This window comes from Etheostoma cragini, chromosome 11, assembly GCF_013103735.1.
Source record: "Etheostoma cragini isolate CJK2018 chromosome 11, CSU_Ecrag_1.0, whole genome shotgun sequence".
In the NCBI taxonomy this organism is placed as follows: Eukaryota; Metazoa; Chordata; class Actinopteri; order Perciformes; family Percidae; genus Etheostoma; species Etheostoma cragini.
In genome coordinates, this window is record NC_048417.1 from 13,577,272 (window position 1) to 13,594,064 (window position 16,793).

Below are 16,793 nucleotides of genomic sequence, written 5' to 3' on the forward strand. Positions count from 1 at the left end.
CAACCTCTTCTCTGGGGACTACCAACATTAAACTTTACAACCCGTTCCGTTAATCTTTTCCTTGACTGGGTTACAGGTGCGTAGCATCGGTGACAGCAACACTGAATAATTAACCTGTTTTAAACCCGTTGCACCTGTAATTGGTTTGTCCGTTGTTGCTAACAGACACGTTTGCAAACTCTAACTTGAAGCACTAAAATTGTTTTTTTTAAATAAATAAATTTGTATATTCAGAGGGGCTGAGATTAAATTTAGAGGGAATTGAGCCTCCTTAAAAAGGGTCTAAAATTGCCAATAGCCCTCAGTAAGAGGGATGAGGCTGGATTCCACTCCATATTTTGTGTTCCGCTTTGCCTCGCCGGTGAATCTGATGTGAACACAGAGCGCGTCTCTCCACACAGCATTTCCTCTTCAACAGAGCGACCAGGGTCGTCTGCTCAGCGAAGTTGAGTCAACACGCCGGGAAACGCACTGCCTGGATTCATGTGGCACCTCCACACTCGCAGTCCTCTTTCTCTGCGGCGCCGGGGGACTTTTAATCCTTATCGGTTGCACTAGAAACCCATTTTGCTTTTGGAAATGTGTTGGTAGACACTATTAGTTGCGTTGCAACCATTACACGCCCAGTCATTAAGTACCTGCGGATCTACTACTGCAGGAGTTTTTTTTATCAGCGAGGATACGGCTTAAACAAAAAGGATCTTCACAAAAGTGAACAATGGTCAGACTAGAGACCATCATTTGCACTTTTTCTGTGCTGTCTGTTGCAGCAAGAGCAGATTTTAAGGCACGGAACTGCAGCGATGTGAGGGAAGCTTGTATCGGGAAAGGATTCAGCTTCGCACATGTTCCTCTTCAGGAGATCCCAGGTAAGACTGGACGAAGTGCGACCCGTCAATAGGGGCCCGACCTGCCAGAGCATTAGAGATAACCCCGGGAATAAACGGGCTCTTGTGTAATACACGCGTCTGTATTTAATGTTATCCTATAATATCCCATTGCAACTCATTTTTGATGCAAAGTCCGTCCTACAGTATTACTATAGGTCTTTGATTGGATGCTGCAGGGGTAGCCTGTTACAGCTACAGCAGCACCTCAACCACCTGTCACTCTGTGAGTTGCAACGAGTCTAAGTGACCAAAGTTTTAGTCCTATAATAATAATAATAATTGACCTGATTGGATGGGGAAAAACAGCTGGCGCAGCCTCCTGCATGAGTGAAGTGTTGTTATCAGAAAACTACTCATTTCAAACGCCTGAACCCAGCTCTCAGTTAATGTGAGCTCATTTACTGATTATATATTCATGCCGCGACAACAGTATCCTATCAGCCAGCATCAATAGGCTACTGGGTGTGTGAAAAGTCCCCCACGTAGCTTAGGGTAAGATCTGTGTCCAGTAGAGTTCTGCGACTGTGCTAACAAAGCAGAAATAATGAACGATCAACTGTGCAGATTAACTCCTGTCCTGCGAAAGTGAAGTGATAAGGTGAAATGGAACTGATGGTTTCTTGCAGTGCTTCGGTCCATAACCACGGGTCAACTACATAATTATAGCCATGACTACCCTTTGGAGCAAATATTTCAAATACCTTACATAATTAATGTCACATTTAGTGTATAACATACAGAGATGATGCACGCATATGATAGCCTACAGATTTATTAATGGATTGTTGGCTGTCAAAACTTAAAGTAACATTTTTTGTAAACAATTTTCCTAATACACATTTTAGCTGCAAGTGGATATGAATACATTCTGTTTTAGCAGTTCAGATCATTTAATACAATGACTCATGAAATGTCTTGAACAACGTTTTTCTGCACTAACATTGTAATTAATAATTCCTTAATAGTATTCTGTGATTTCACATGATCAGTTGAAGCCATATACTTGGCTAACTATGTTTGCATCTGAAGAAAAGTAATCAGGAATAAAATGTTATTATGTTTTGTTTTTACATTACCCCCGGCTGAGTTGTCTCTCCAGGTCGTCATTGTTGTGCTTCAGGGCCAGTCATTCTCTCTATAAAGCAGGAAATCTGGCACAAGTAAAAGGCTGCATATTTGATAACAGGCACACCTGTTCAGAGATGGGCTGAATAACCAACTGATTAAATCCTTTGGATCCATGTCCCTGACATCACAACTAATCTCTCAAATGAGTGAAAGTGAAATGTCTCTCATTTCCGAACGTTGTCACCCTGAATAAACGTCTCTGGATGCGGTCTTTGAATGAGTCATAACCTTAAGTGTCCGCCGGAGAGACAACGCATTATTAACACCTCAGCAAATTCACACAGTGATGGGCATGCCCTTCACACTCGTAATTTATTGCCTCTCACTCATGCAAACAATAATGGAGCTCAGTCATTTCTTAGATTAAGTTATACCTGTGTTTAAACGTACAACATCTTCTAATCATAAAGTAAAAATCAAAGATCAAAAGCAGGAGGGGAAATACATCCCCTTGTGGAGTTCTTGTTGAGTCTAAACTGAGCATCCTGTGTGGCACTTGGGTTAAACTGCGTGTTCCATCTTCACCATTTAAACTCAGGAGATTAATATAAGGTTGAGCTGATTATAAATCTGATCTCATGGATGGTACTTTCCTTTTCTGTACTATTTCTATTGAGTCTATTGAGAATAGATTAGTTGCATAGGTGTAGTAGTTTATTTTTCGCCTGCTTTGATTTAGTATTTAAGTACACTTTCTCTGATTAAAGTGCATACAATCATAGTAGAATTACTGTGTAATTAAATGGTCTATAATGGACAAAAAGAGAACACTCTATTGTGTTATACCTGTATGCATTTGGGGAGTTTTGCTGACATTGCTTGCTTGAAATTTGAACATAAACACTGCAGACACAAATATATGTAGTCTTTATTCATAATATTCATGTAGCAGGTTTGTAATATTAGCTGTTTAGGAGCTGCCATGTGGCAGCTGGGGAGCATCTTCAGTGACGAGATGATTTGGGAGTTGATATTCCAGTACTTGCAGATTAGTTGGTCCTTGTGGGACTCAGTGTAGCGGGTCTCCTAAAGCTTCCCGTAAAGCCTTATTGTTTCTGTCAGGCTTACAGCGGCCATCACACTCTATTCACTCACTGATGATTTGGCAAAAACGTTAACCTTCGTGTCACTGGTCCACCTCTATGTATGATGGTTTCGCTGCTTTCACACATTCAAGTTAAATAGCTGCTCTTTGATGTTTGATTTCTATAAATCTCTGTCGTTATCCGAGACTTCAACAGTAGTGACAGAGGGATGTGTGTGTGCTCCTGCTGCTTTTAATGTAAGATGCCATTAGAGACCATGTTAGACATCAAATAAGATAGAAACCACTTCACATTTCTCTAATGAAGTTACATGTACTGTATGCCACATTTTCTGACATACAGTATCTGTTTAAAGCTAATCCTATTATAGTGGTTAATTCGTAAACCCATTTATGTTAATAAATGCTATTATTTTCCATTGAGAGCCTTTTCAAATGTTACTGTTTTTTGTTGTTGTGGTTGCCTTTCACATTATGATCACACAGTATGCTGTTTTTCCCAATATAAAGCACTAACTAAAACCATTAGCAATATAATAGAGAATAACAGCAGGGTATTATTGCAGGAGTATTGCACTCAGTACCACTTAGACTGCTCAACCACTGCAACAGTGTTTTTCACAAAGCTAAAAATGAAAAGCTTAAAGTCCCATGGTTTTGTCGTTGTGTGTGGTCAAATGGAAGGACCCGGATCAGGTGGAATAACAGCAGTGGAGTCAGTGTTATTGACAGAAATGTTGCTGTGATCCAAAGCTTAAAGGCTCACTTGGTACAGTAATTCCACAACGCTTGGGCGATGCTTCTGCCTGCTGACCAGGCCAGACTGGAGGCTGTCAACAACAACGTGGTGAAGGTGTTTTAAGCAACTGGTGCATGGACTTGTGGATAGTTCTAAAAGTCTTTGCACATTTAAAAATTCCCAGAGCATCTCCATCGGCTCAGCAGACTTTACTCACTGTATATCAATTTGATTCAGAAATTCGTTACGTTTTAGCCATTTAAATCCACTTTGTTGGATCAGAATTTTTTCTGTGTCAATGACATTGCCTGTGTTGGTGCCGAAGGTACTTTAGGTTCCCATATTAGTCCCTTTACCAAGAATCTGGTTGTGATTTTTGACAGCTTATACATTTGACTAAATTTGGTTGGCTAAGTTTAAGCCCTACCTGTTACGAAAAGACTTGAAAAGAGTCATACATGCATTTATTACCTCCTAATTAGACCACTGTAACTCCTTGAATGTTGCATTGGATCAGTCATCTCATTGTCAGTTACAGTTAGTCCAGAACATAGCAGCTCAACTTTTGGATTATTTTTTTTAGCTTTATTAAATAGAGATGGTGCACAGATGTGAAAGGGGGCGAGAGGTGGGGGATGACACGCAGCAAAGGTCCGCAGGCTGCATTTGAACCCGGGCCGCTGGCAGGACTCTGCCAAAATGGGGCGAGCACTCTAACTGACTGAGCTATAGTCCACCCCACAGCTCAACCTTTAACTGGGACCAGAAAACGTGACCACATTACACCAGTATTGGCCACGCTCCACTGGCTTCCTGTGTGTTTCAGGATTGATCTGTTTCAAGATTGTTTATTTTGCATTGTGTATTGTTTGTGTATACTATTCATTTTTTTTTCTTTTTTTGGTTGTTAAGCACTTTGGTCAACTATTCTTCTTGTTTTTAAATTTGCTATATAAATAAAACTGAACTGAACTGAACACTCCTTCAAGGATCTGGCTAAAGATCAGACACACACTCTGCAGTCTTGCCCCTGTTGTCTCAGTTTCCACTCAGTCAGTAGATTACCCAATGTCTGAGACAAGATGGGAAGATATGGAAAGTGAGTCACGCAGCACACTGCTGGATTCAAAGGAACTTCTTAGCATGTCATACTCTATGCTTTCATTTGACGGCCAGCTTTGTTTACTCCCAGCCAGGAGATGGAGAAGGGACAGAAATAACGGTGCTGATATCACGAGGCAAATGTTCTCTGCTGAAGCTTGTAATGTTCCCAGGTTCTATTCTGTCATGTAATGGGATGGAGAGGATTAGAGGCCATGGGCAGGTGACTTTGTTAGCCTCCGTAGCATACGCCACTGTTGCTGTGATGTATCGTCAGGTTATTATGACCTTCCTGTCACTCTCACATGTGGAGAGATCTGGGAGAATTATTTTTTTTTGTGAATTGGCAGTTTTTGTTTGAGTTTGTATATGGTAGCACCACTATTTGAGGATGCATTCTTTTACATATACAATGTAATAGGAACACTGAGAATCTGACGGGGCACTATCAGGGAGGAGGAATCCAAACAATCATAAGTTTCCCCACAGCAGAGGGCATTTCTCAAACGCTGCCTCCATGTCATCAATCATGCTCATGATTGCTGATTTGATGCCAAAATGGCCTCATGATGGGCTCTCTCTGCAGGTGTTCCCTCCGAGAGCTGTAGGAAACATTGTGTCCCACAAGGGTTGCAGCTTTAGAAGCAGAACAACACAACACTCAAAGCATATATTTTATATACAGTATAGTATATATATATATATATACGTGTGTGTATATATATATATACGTTTATATAAGCATATACATATGCTATATATACAATTTGCTTTACCATTTTGTATATCTGTATGTTGCATGCAGAAGTGTATGGGTACACCTGTACAATTCAATGCTATCCAACTCATTAGTTCTGCATTAAAGACCTTGAAACTTTATTTTCTCACTTAGTGTCTTACTACAAGCTATGTCAGACTAGCCCTTATCAAGAAAACAACCTATAGGTTGATTGTGAAAGCAGCTAATAACTATAATTAAATTTCTTGTTAGGCCGCAAAATGTCATTGCTGAAGTAATTATCGTGATTACTTATGGGGTGGTGGATGGGTCAAACAAACACAGGACATTCACTCCTGACACCAGGATTCATGCACCTTGTGAAACCATAAGTCAAATGTCACTTTTTTTAAATTAACTGACTTTAAGCCTTACTAAGGACTTTTATTGCCTAAACGTAACTAGTTCAGTTCACAACATTAACTAGGTGTTTAAAGCTGCACCCGTTATGTTAAATAGAATGGTCACATGATTAAAATTTCCACCACGGTCCTGTTATGGTCACATGTTTTAAACAGCCAGTGTGTGGCCTCGTTTGTTCTAGCAATGAGATGTTGCCGCCTAACAGGAAACGTAATTATGGGTTGTTATGAGCTGCGTCATAAACTCACGTATAAGATCATTAGGAACACCATACTAATACTGTGTTTGATCCCCTTTTGCATTCAGAACTGCCTTAATTCTACGTGGCATTGATTCAACAAGGTGCTGAAAGCATTCTTTAGAAATGTTGGCCCATATTGATATGATAGCATCTTGCAGGTGATGGAGATTTGTGGGATGCACATCCAGGGCACAAAGCTCCCGTTCCACCACATCCCAAAGATGCTCTATTGGGTTGTGGGGGCCATTTTAATACAGTGAACTCACTGTCATGTTCAAGAAACCAATTTGAAATGATTCGAGCTTTGTGACATGGTGCATTATCCTGCTGGAAGTAGCCATCAGAGGATGGGTATATGGTGGCCATAAAGGGATGGACATGGTCAAAAACAATGCTCAGGTAGGCCGTGGCATTTAAACGATGCCCAATTGGCACTAAGGGGCCTAAAGTGTGCCAAGAAAACATCCCCCACACCATTACACCACCACCACGAGCCTGAACAGTGGTAACGATGCATGATGAATCCATGTTCTCATTCTGTTTACGCCAAATTCTGACTCTACCATCCGAATGTCTCAACAGAAATTGAGACTCATCAGACCAGGCAACATTTTTCGAGTCTTCAACTGTCCAATTTTGGGGAGCTCTTGCAAATTGTTTCCCCATTTGTAGTGGAGCTGAGTGGTACCCGGTGGTGTCTTCTGCTGTTGTAGCCCATCCGCCTCAAGGTTGTGTGTGTTATGGCTTCACAAATGCTTTGCTGCACTCCTCGGTTGTAACGAGTGGTTATTTTAGTCAAAGTTGCTCTTCTATCAGCTTAAATCCGTTGGCCCATTCTCCTCTGACCTCTTGCCCACAGGACTGCCGCATACTGGATGTTTTTCCCTTTTCACACCATTCTTTGTAAACCCTAGACATGGTTGTGAAAATCCCAGTAACTGAGCAGATTGTGAAATACTCAGACCGGCCCGTCTTGCACCAACAACCATGCCACGCTCAAAATTGCTTAAATCACCTTTCTTTCCTATTCTGACATTCAGTTTGGAGTTTAGGAGATTGTCCTGACCATGACCACACCCCTAAATGCATTGAAGCAACTGCCATGTGATTGGTTGATTAGATAATTTCAATTAATGAGAAATTGAACAGGTGTTCCTAACATTCCTTGTAGGTGAGTGTATATGTTTGTTTAGGAGTCTTGACAATTGACCTGTTCTGTTGTGTAATTATGAGGACGTGTTGGCAATGGGGTCCAACATAAACATAACATTTTCTGCCAAAGTCTTCTTTACTTCACATAGCAGTACGTTTGTGGTGTTGCCCTTACTATTTATGTTGTCTGTTGTCAGCATACCTAATAAAGCTGATTAACAAATAGGAGTTTTTGAGGGATTGACCCTAAAAAACTAATAACTTAGCTTATTTTTTCTGACCAACAGTGCATAACACAAGTTATTTTCACTAATTCTCTGTTTCTTCTCCCAAAAGGAAGATATCTGTTGATTTTGATGTGTCTGGGTTTCTACAGAAAATGAAGGAAACTCATGTCTTCAAGGTTACTCTTTTTTTTTAAACACTAAAAGTAGTTCCTGGATAATATTTCTATACCCCAATCCTGTCTGTGACCCACGCTTTCTGTTTATTCTGTTTGTTGCCTTCAACACGGTTTATGTTCAACTTTCTGCTGCTCATAACCCTGCTTGCTGAAACGTTAATACAACACATACTTTAAAATCAGGCAGTTACTAACAATGCTGTTTATTTTGCTGATTTACAGTACACATTATTTGAAGAAGCTAATCATTATTCAGATGTTTTAAGTTGTCTTTGGCAATAAAGAATTTTTGTAACTGCTGAATACATTAAGATTGAAAAAAAATATATTAAAAGAGACACTGGGTCATTGAAGCTTAACCAAATACTGTAAGCCTGACATGCATTGTTTATACAGTTGATTTGCAGCTGTTATCATGAAGGTTACTGAAGGAATGATGGTGAGAACACAGCCATAAATAATTATTTTTTGTCAAACTCTTTTGAGATAAATCTACCATGAAAAACAAGGAAATGGATTGAAGTGATTCTCCTGAGACGGCATGGCAATAGCTGTTTCATGGTTTAATAATCATGTGAAATGTGAAAGAATGAGCACTTATGTTGTCAACAAGAGATTGAACAGATGTTATTTTGATCTATTAGTTTCTGTCAACAACTGTCCATTTAAATTCTAACCTGGAGCCACTGAGAAAGGACTTTTTCATTCCTTGTTTAACAAGCTGGCATAAACACGTTTCCTCTAAACTCATCCTGTTTTTTTCTCCTTTTTTTAAAACTTTTGACTAGTACATACTACACATACTGCATACTATATGCCTGATTTGTTACAGAAACATTCAACTCCTTTTGGTAGGTTACATTTTATTGTAATTGTAATCAACCAAGTTTAATTGACACAGTGGATATCTTTCTGTTCGCATTCTAAGCCCAAAATGGATGTTTTCATTTCTTTAGATTAAAGTGAAAAGTATGGAGGTGTTACCTACCTTTGATACATTGAGATTGCCTGCCTCGCCTGCAAATCCTAAACTGCCAATGGAGATAAGTTCTCTTTGTGTAATATTATCAGATGATTGGCATTATTATTCAGACATATTTGGCACATATCTACTACTTGACATCCAACTTCCTCATATGATTCTATTTTTTTTTTTCTTCTTTTTTTAGAATTGTTTAGACATTTTCCAGTTGTCTTCCACTGTCTCTTTTCAAGCCTTCACTGGCTTTTCAGAAAACAATCCTCAGGATCAATGTGTGTCTCTTCATTGACATGAGGACACGAGCATCAAGTATAGGCTTTCGGCTGTGACGTATAGCTGGTACCTTTCCCCGACACCTCGTCTGCTTGTCAAAACCTAGCCATCATGTAACAAAGCCCCCCTTGAATGCTGCGCCGCTGTCATTGGATCTATCTTTAGCCACATGTCTGCCACTTCTGTCTTGTTGACAACGTCTGACTAGACATGATGTGCAACTGGAGAGGATGCTTGCCTTTAAACTGCTCCTTTGGGCGCTTTGGTGTGGTGTTTTCCAGCAAGCTGCCTTGGGGAGCTGTGTGTTATGCAGTTGTGTCCTCACCCTCTCACTTAAGCAGTCTGCTAACCTTAGAACACTTACACTGTAACAAGTTAGCAGGGCTAATAATGGCCGCTGTCTGTATAGTAAGCTGTAAATGGTGAGTGAAAGGTAATGATCAGGTCTCAAGGCCCTAGGTCTCCAAACAGTCACCAGCTGTTGCCTGTAGTGCAGTCCTCTGCCATGCTCCACTTAGCAATTTGACGCAGGAGAGAGTGGCTTGCTTGCTCACGTCTAATTCCCAGGGGCTTTGAGGCGTGCTGCCCATGTGGATTGAATATCCACACAAGCCATCTCATGCCTCCACTAGGATTGTTATTACATAGTCCTCAATAAATATCAAAGCCAGACATAGTGCTACATATGCTGATTATGCGGTACTTGGGCTGCACATGGTGTTAGGGAAATCCATACATTAATCTTAGCTGTAATGATATTGTAGCACCTTGCAGAACGATATGGCACATGAATATTCCATAGCTATTACCCTCGGGGTCAAACATATTGTACTTTTTGGTTGTATATTTATCTTCTTGGCAAAGATTTATACAATGAAAAATCATGTCTTTGTGTATTGTTTTATATGCAAGGGGATTACCTCACTGTACGATGTAATGAAGGGCTGAAACTAATTATTTCTATTATTAATTAATCTGCTGATAACATTTTCAGTTAATCCTTTGGTCATTAACATGTCAGAAGATCATCACAATTTCCCAGACCCCAAGGTGACATATGACCAACATAAATCCAAAACTGTTTACTGTCATATAAGACAAAGACAATCTTATTGGCTGAAACTGTGAATCATCTATCAAAATAGTTACCCATCCATTTTCTGTATCAAGTACATTATTAATCTAGAATTTTTTTTCAGTCACCTTTATCTTTTCTGTACAAGAATACAGAGACTTTTCATCTTTAAACCCAAAGGAGTAATTGTAGCTACAGAGAGAGTTCTATGTTCAAATGTCAGTGTAAAGCTGAAAACCAGTATCTGGTGTGACCACCATTTTCCTCACGCAGCGCAAAACCTCTCCTTTACGTAGAGTTGATCAGGTTGTTGAATGTGGCCTGTGGAATGTTGGTCCACTCCTCTTCAATGGCTGTGCGAAGTTGCTGGATATTGGCAGGACCTGGAACACGCTGTTGTAGACGTTGATCCAGAGCTTCCCAAACATGCTCAATGGGTGACATGTCCAGTGAGTATGCTGGCCATATAACAACTGGTATGTTTTCAGCTTCCTGGATTGTGTACAGATACTTGCAACATGGGGCCATGCTGCAACAAGAGGTGATGTTCGTGGATGAATGGCACAACAGTGGGCCTCAGGATCTTGTCACGGTCTCTCTCTGCATTCAAAATCCCTTAAATAAAATGCACCTGTGTTTGTTGTTCATAATATACACCTGCCCATACCACAACCCACCACTATAGGCCTCTCTATCCACAACGTGGACATCAGCAAATCGCTCACCCACACAACGTCATGCACACTGTCTGCTGTCTGCCCTGTACAGTGAAAACCGAGATTCATCCGTGAAGAGAACACCTCTCGAAAGTGCCAAATGCCATTGTATGTGAGCATTTGCCCACTCAAGACGGTTACGACAACAAACTCCAGTGAGGTCGAGACCCCGATGAGGACGTTGGGCATGCAAACAAGCTTCCCTAAGATAGTTTCTGACAGTTTGTGCAGAAGTTATTTGGTTATGCAAACCGATTGTTGCAGCAGCGGTCACGGTGACGATCTTGGAGGTGAAGATGCTGATGTGGAGGTCCCGGGCTGGTGTGGTTACATGTGGTCTGCAGTTGTGAGGCCGGTTGGATGTACTGTCAAATTCTCTGAAACGCCTTTGGAGAAAGCTTATGGTAGCAAAATGAACAATCATTTCAGGGGCAACAGCTCTGATGGACATTCCTGCAGTCGGCAAACCAATTGCACGCTACCTCAAAACTTTGACTCACTAACACAGATTTAGACAGATTTGTGAACAATATTTGAGAGAGCTAATCCTTTTGTGTACATAGAAGAAAATCTGCTCATGAAAAATGGGAGCAAAAACAAGTGTTGTTTATAATTTTGTTCAGTGTGTGTGTGTGTTTTTTGTGTATTTATGTATGTCTGTATGTATGTACAGTATGTATGTATGTATATGTATATGAATATGTGTATAGATATGTGTATAGTATGTATGTATACATATATCCACAACAACTTCTTCAAAGCCTCTTAAAAGTGTTTCTCCTGCAGTGACAGAGGCAAGCTATGCATTTATATTTCCTTTCACAAAGAGATTTCTTTGTCATACATTTAAAAATATTAAAAAATGAAACACCAGACCATTGAGTCAATACTTGGCTGTTTTATCATGCACACAGCCTTGCACAGGGCATGTTTCACTGGAATATCTTGACATATTTAAAAAAAAGAATTCTGACGCATTTGCTAGGAGAATGAAACTGTTCCAACATCTTTATTCCTGTCCTTTTCCCTTCACGCTGACTCTCCTGAGGATGAAGAATACCATCATACCATTGTACTGTGCTGCTTTTGTGTAGACTGTTTTATGTCACTGAGAATTCATTTCCTCTTGAACCTGTCCTCATTCACCCAAGGACATACACTGCACCCCATAGTTATTTAAAACACAAACATGCCTTTTATTATGACTTTTGGCCTAAAATGTGATAGGAATAATGCCATTCAATTGTGATTGATACAAGTTCTAATTTGAGCAAGGAATTCGGAGGCTATTCTGTAAAGAAAACCCTCTAGAGACATTAGTAGGAGTGTCAAGAAAAGACTGCATGGAATACATTGATTTATAGATCCATGATGCTGATGTTCATATGCATTCAATTATAGCCTCATGTGGTTCCTGAGAATCTGATTTCATTGTAGTTTTCTTAGTTATCTTGCCAAAGTCTGATAGTCCATCAGTTAGACAACATGTTTCAATGTACTATAGAGGGAGTGGGGAAATGAAACGATGTACAAGTGGCTTGGATGTCTGAGAGTGCATTACATTGAGTACATATGATGATTGTTGGATTGAACAGTGATTTATAGCAACCTCTAGCTAAACTCTTGATTTATTTTCAACAAGGAGGTAAAACGTTTGAGCAAACTCATCTGTTTACGGTCTGATATAATGAGATCCTTACGAGGTATAATTTCTAGATGTGATGATGCTCATGAAGCCAGAAAATAATTTGCATATCAATGTATTCATACATACAGCTCTATTATCCAACCACTTACTTCATTGCAGTTTGACTAATTACTCAATTTATACGATCATGCATTTGTTAATTTGCTCATAGCCTGTCTATTCATGCCTCCCAAGACATCACAGCTAGCCAGCATCCTTAATTTGATTATCTGCAATAGTGTTGTAAAGTGCATGTTTGTGTCTGTGCTAAGGATTTAATGATGTGCATAAAATAACCTGAGTCTCACACAGGCCAGCCTAAGTGTCTTCAGCTCAGACTTTGAAGCAAGATATTTTTCAGGGAAAATATCCACTGAGAATTGAGCCCATTAGTTTGAAGCTCTAAAGAAGTTGAATAGAAGCTGTCTATATGATAACAGAATTGGGCGGCACTGCTTTTTTGGAGTTAAAATTAATAGAATCTTTTGTTTGCAGCTCTGACTTCATGAATTCGATCAGCCTTGGACAGCCTTGGGTAGACTATAAGCAAAGATCAACTGAGCCATTTCAAGCCAGAGTAAGCAAAAAAATAAAATAAAAATAACAATTAATATGTATATAATAAATAAATAAGTAATTAATTAGTCAAAATTATTTTTAGCATTCTATTGTCAAGTCTGGGTCCCCTGGAGCACCTATGAAGCAATAAACTGGAAAACATTTCCAGAGCTTTTGAGAATAAAATGCATGATTTCAACATTGTGGTGAAGGACAAGGAAGTGCATAACTATATATTTTTTTTAAATCGATGATTAAAAAGGGATGAAGTGATGTCACAAGGAAGAAGAAACTGCATAAGCAATGTTGATCTCATTAGGTCAGAGTGTGGCTTCAAGTGTGAACTCATGAAAAGTTTGTCAGGGGGAACCAGGGGACATAGCAGATGGTAGAGTGCATATGCTGTGGGTCTCTTTGGCCAGGTACACTGATGAATACTTCAGAGAGTTGGCCTACCTTTGCTGGAATGCCCAGGAACTTGGACAATCATTTCCCCCGGCTGAACAAAACTATTGGGCTTGACAAAGCATATTGAAAACAACTGAAGTACATCTTAAGTCATGTTCTAATTTTGCTCATAAGGCTTGAAAGTGTGAAATATTTTTTGATTGCAAGTTGTTCTTCCTACTAAATTTATCACATTTAATTTGCTTCACGTGTGCACTCCTGCAAGAATGATCATAGCAGCCAAATAGATTAATGTGGAAACACTTGGATACAAAGTTGACGCTGGGCTTATGTGCAGCTGAATGTGACAGACAATAACTAGGAACAATGATGTGTTAAATGACATGGTGCCCTCATTGGATGCTTTTAAATAGGCCTTAGTGGTCCCTTAATACCATATCTGAAGTCTCTTCTCCAAAATTCAGACTTACAGAATTACACTAGAGCCAGTCCCACAATAAGCTTTCCTTAGTATGTGCCATTTCTGAGTCTGTAGTTTTTAAGGAGGAGAGAGGGGGGCCAAGATGGAGGCTGGGGGTGTGGCCTTGACCAACTGCCACTTTGCTCGTTTGAAAGCCATGATGTCTCTCTCTCATGGGTGGCCCAAAGTCTCAGGGTGGGCAAAGCAGAGAAAGATGAGGTAACCTCTTTTATATAAGGGGGAAGATTCCAGATCGGTTTCACCATTTCTAGCCACTGGTTGACCGTATACCGGCTGGGGGAACTCATAAATGTTAAAAAAAACTCAAAGGGAAATTTTCATGCCATGGGACCTTTCAATGTGTGTAGTTTGTATATGGTAATGTGAAAGGTGAATGGGGGAGCAGCGAAAACCTTGGAGTTTTGGTATTAACACTGAGTCAGACAGCGATTTCTCATTGACAGAACTTGCATTGGTGTGACTGAGCAAACACGAAATAGCAGGGTTTTGAAATGCACACGTGGAGGTGTTTTTAAATGTTCAGGGGTCTCATTTATAAAAATTGCCTACGCACAAAATGAGGCCAAGTGGATTTATAAAAAACTTGATGGGAGAATGTGCGGACCTCCACAAAACTCTGACCCATGCGTACGCACATTTTGAGACAAAATGGGATTTGGCGACGCAGATGGTGAAGAGGTGAACTGATGTCAGACTGCAGAAAGTAAATGTGGGAATAATATTTTTCTTAAGATTTAGTATTGATGCTTCAGACAAGTTTTTTCTCTCTCTATTGTTGTAAACAAAAGTACTCCGATGACCCCCCATGCGTAATGCTGCATGATGCACTGCTGGAGGACTAACCCAAAATGGAAGAATCAGGAGAGAAAGATACCTCAGGGACTGGCTAATATGACAATTTATATTCCCTAAAGATGCACTCTTAATTGGATCTATGTGCTGAATTGGGTCAAGTAGAGAGGGCTATGTACCTGGACCATGCCATCACGGTCCAAATATAGGTACTCGCCACTCTGGGGAAAACCGTCTGTTTACAAGTGTTTTATATAAATATTATAATCTTCAACTTTATTACTAAGACTTGTTTTAATATAATATAGCTCAAGTTAAATCTTATCATATACCTGTAGGTCTGATGCATACCGAAGCTGTCATCGAGTGCTGTAATGCCCATGTAGTCAGGTCTATCTACACTGTGCGAGAACAGGCCGAAATTATAGTTCGATTTGCAGCAATTCTCTAGTGTCTCTAGTTTTCTTTTCTTTTTTTTCTCTTCTCTCTTGACAAACTTATCAGCATTCACATGGTGCTTTGCATTGACTATTTATGGTTAAAATTGGGTGTGTAAAGGGTGGGATAAGAGGCTGATTCATGTACACACAATTGTAGGTGATCTGTGATTTATAAAGGGAGCATTGCTAACAGATGGGCATGTGCACGGTTTTATAAATCAGAATTATTTTTGGCTTTTGGGTGTACATACACTTTTAGTAAGGATCCACAGTTTGATAAATGAGACCCCTGAACTACAAATTTATAAATAATGAAAATGAAACATACAAGCAAAAGTGAGGTTATCTAAAAAAAAAAAAAAAAAGAGACAGAAAAAACTATTTTAACCTTATGGCCAAAACCGTCCGGTGACAGGACCGTTTTCTCCATTTAAAGGAAAACGTTTTCATAAATTGCAAGCATTAAATCTTCAGAAACACGCTCATGCAGCACACCATTTGAAAGCTCAGTGTCTCATGATTTGAGTAAGCCCACACGCAAAGCACAAGATGACGTAGTTGTAGTTATGTTCCTGTTATGAAGGAAATAAACACGGAATGAAACTGCGCCGCTAGTGTCTAAAGTTGAGTGTGCATCCATACCTTTTTCCTCGTGTCTTTATTCACAGCGGTGAAAGATTGCCAAAAACCTTTTTTTCCTACATTGCCACCCATCCAAGGAATTAGAATATCCAAGCCATTTTATCCAAGACGAGCTGCTCCCCTCACAATCTTGTAGTTTCTGGCTAAGTTTCAACAGAGAGAAAGCTAAACAGTTTATCATTTGTGGGATTTGATCGCTTCTCTCATCTCCCCTGGGAATGCTACAATGTTACTGAGCACACCGCCAAATTCTTTGACGTCTAAGCATTCCAATGCAGTTTGTTATCAGCCAATCCCTCCACTGTCACCTGAGATGGCCCTTATAGAAGCCAATCATGTTGCAGAGTTCAGGGAGGACCAACGTGGGAAAGATTGACATCTATTCCTTCCAGTTAAAACTAGATGTTACGAAACCGGCCTACCTGTTTAGCCAATAAAAAGACGAATTGATTGACACCAAACTTGACCAGAAGATTTTAACCCTGTAATGGCTGCAGCTGTCAAAGCAAAAATAGGTCCTTTTCATTTATTTTCACCATTTCATCAATTTTATAATGACTTATTTCTATAAATTTTTGTATATAGTTATTTCAAGTATGTGTGTGATTGATGTGTTTATGTATTTGAGAAGTTTTGTATTTTCCACTTTTTTGGCTTTTTTCTTTGCACTTTTCAAAAGGAAATAAGAAAAACACACAGACATATCTGTAGAAATAACTTCATAAAATATCTATTTTTGGAGTGTTTTTCTTCTGGATTTTTTCTGTATTAAGTTGAGATATGTGGCTAGGGTACTAGTTTTGTGCGTAGCCCATCTGATGTGCTTACAGTGGGTACGGAAAGTATTCAGACCCCTTTAAATTTTTCACTCTTTGTTTCATTGCAGCCTTTTTCCAAAA

At 39.6% G+C, this 16,793-nt stretch overlaps 1 protein-coding gene across 1 annotated transcript in view; it reads left to right on the forward strand.

The window, feature by feature from the left end:
* Positions 1 to 380: 380 nt before the first annotated feature.
* LOC117952781 (glypican-6-like) overlaps positions 381 to 16,793 on the forward strand; it is an 82,662-nt gene continuing 66,249 nt past the window's right edge. Inside the window, exon 1 of the mRNA XM_034885308.1 lies at positions 381 to 869. Within this exon, the coding sequence (XP_034741199.1) occupies positions 719 to 869 (151 nt within the window). The 5' untranslated portion in view covers positions 381 to 718. The remainder of the gene's footprint in view (positions 870 to 16,793) is intronic.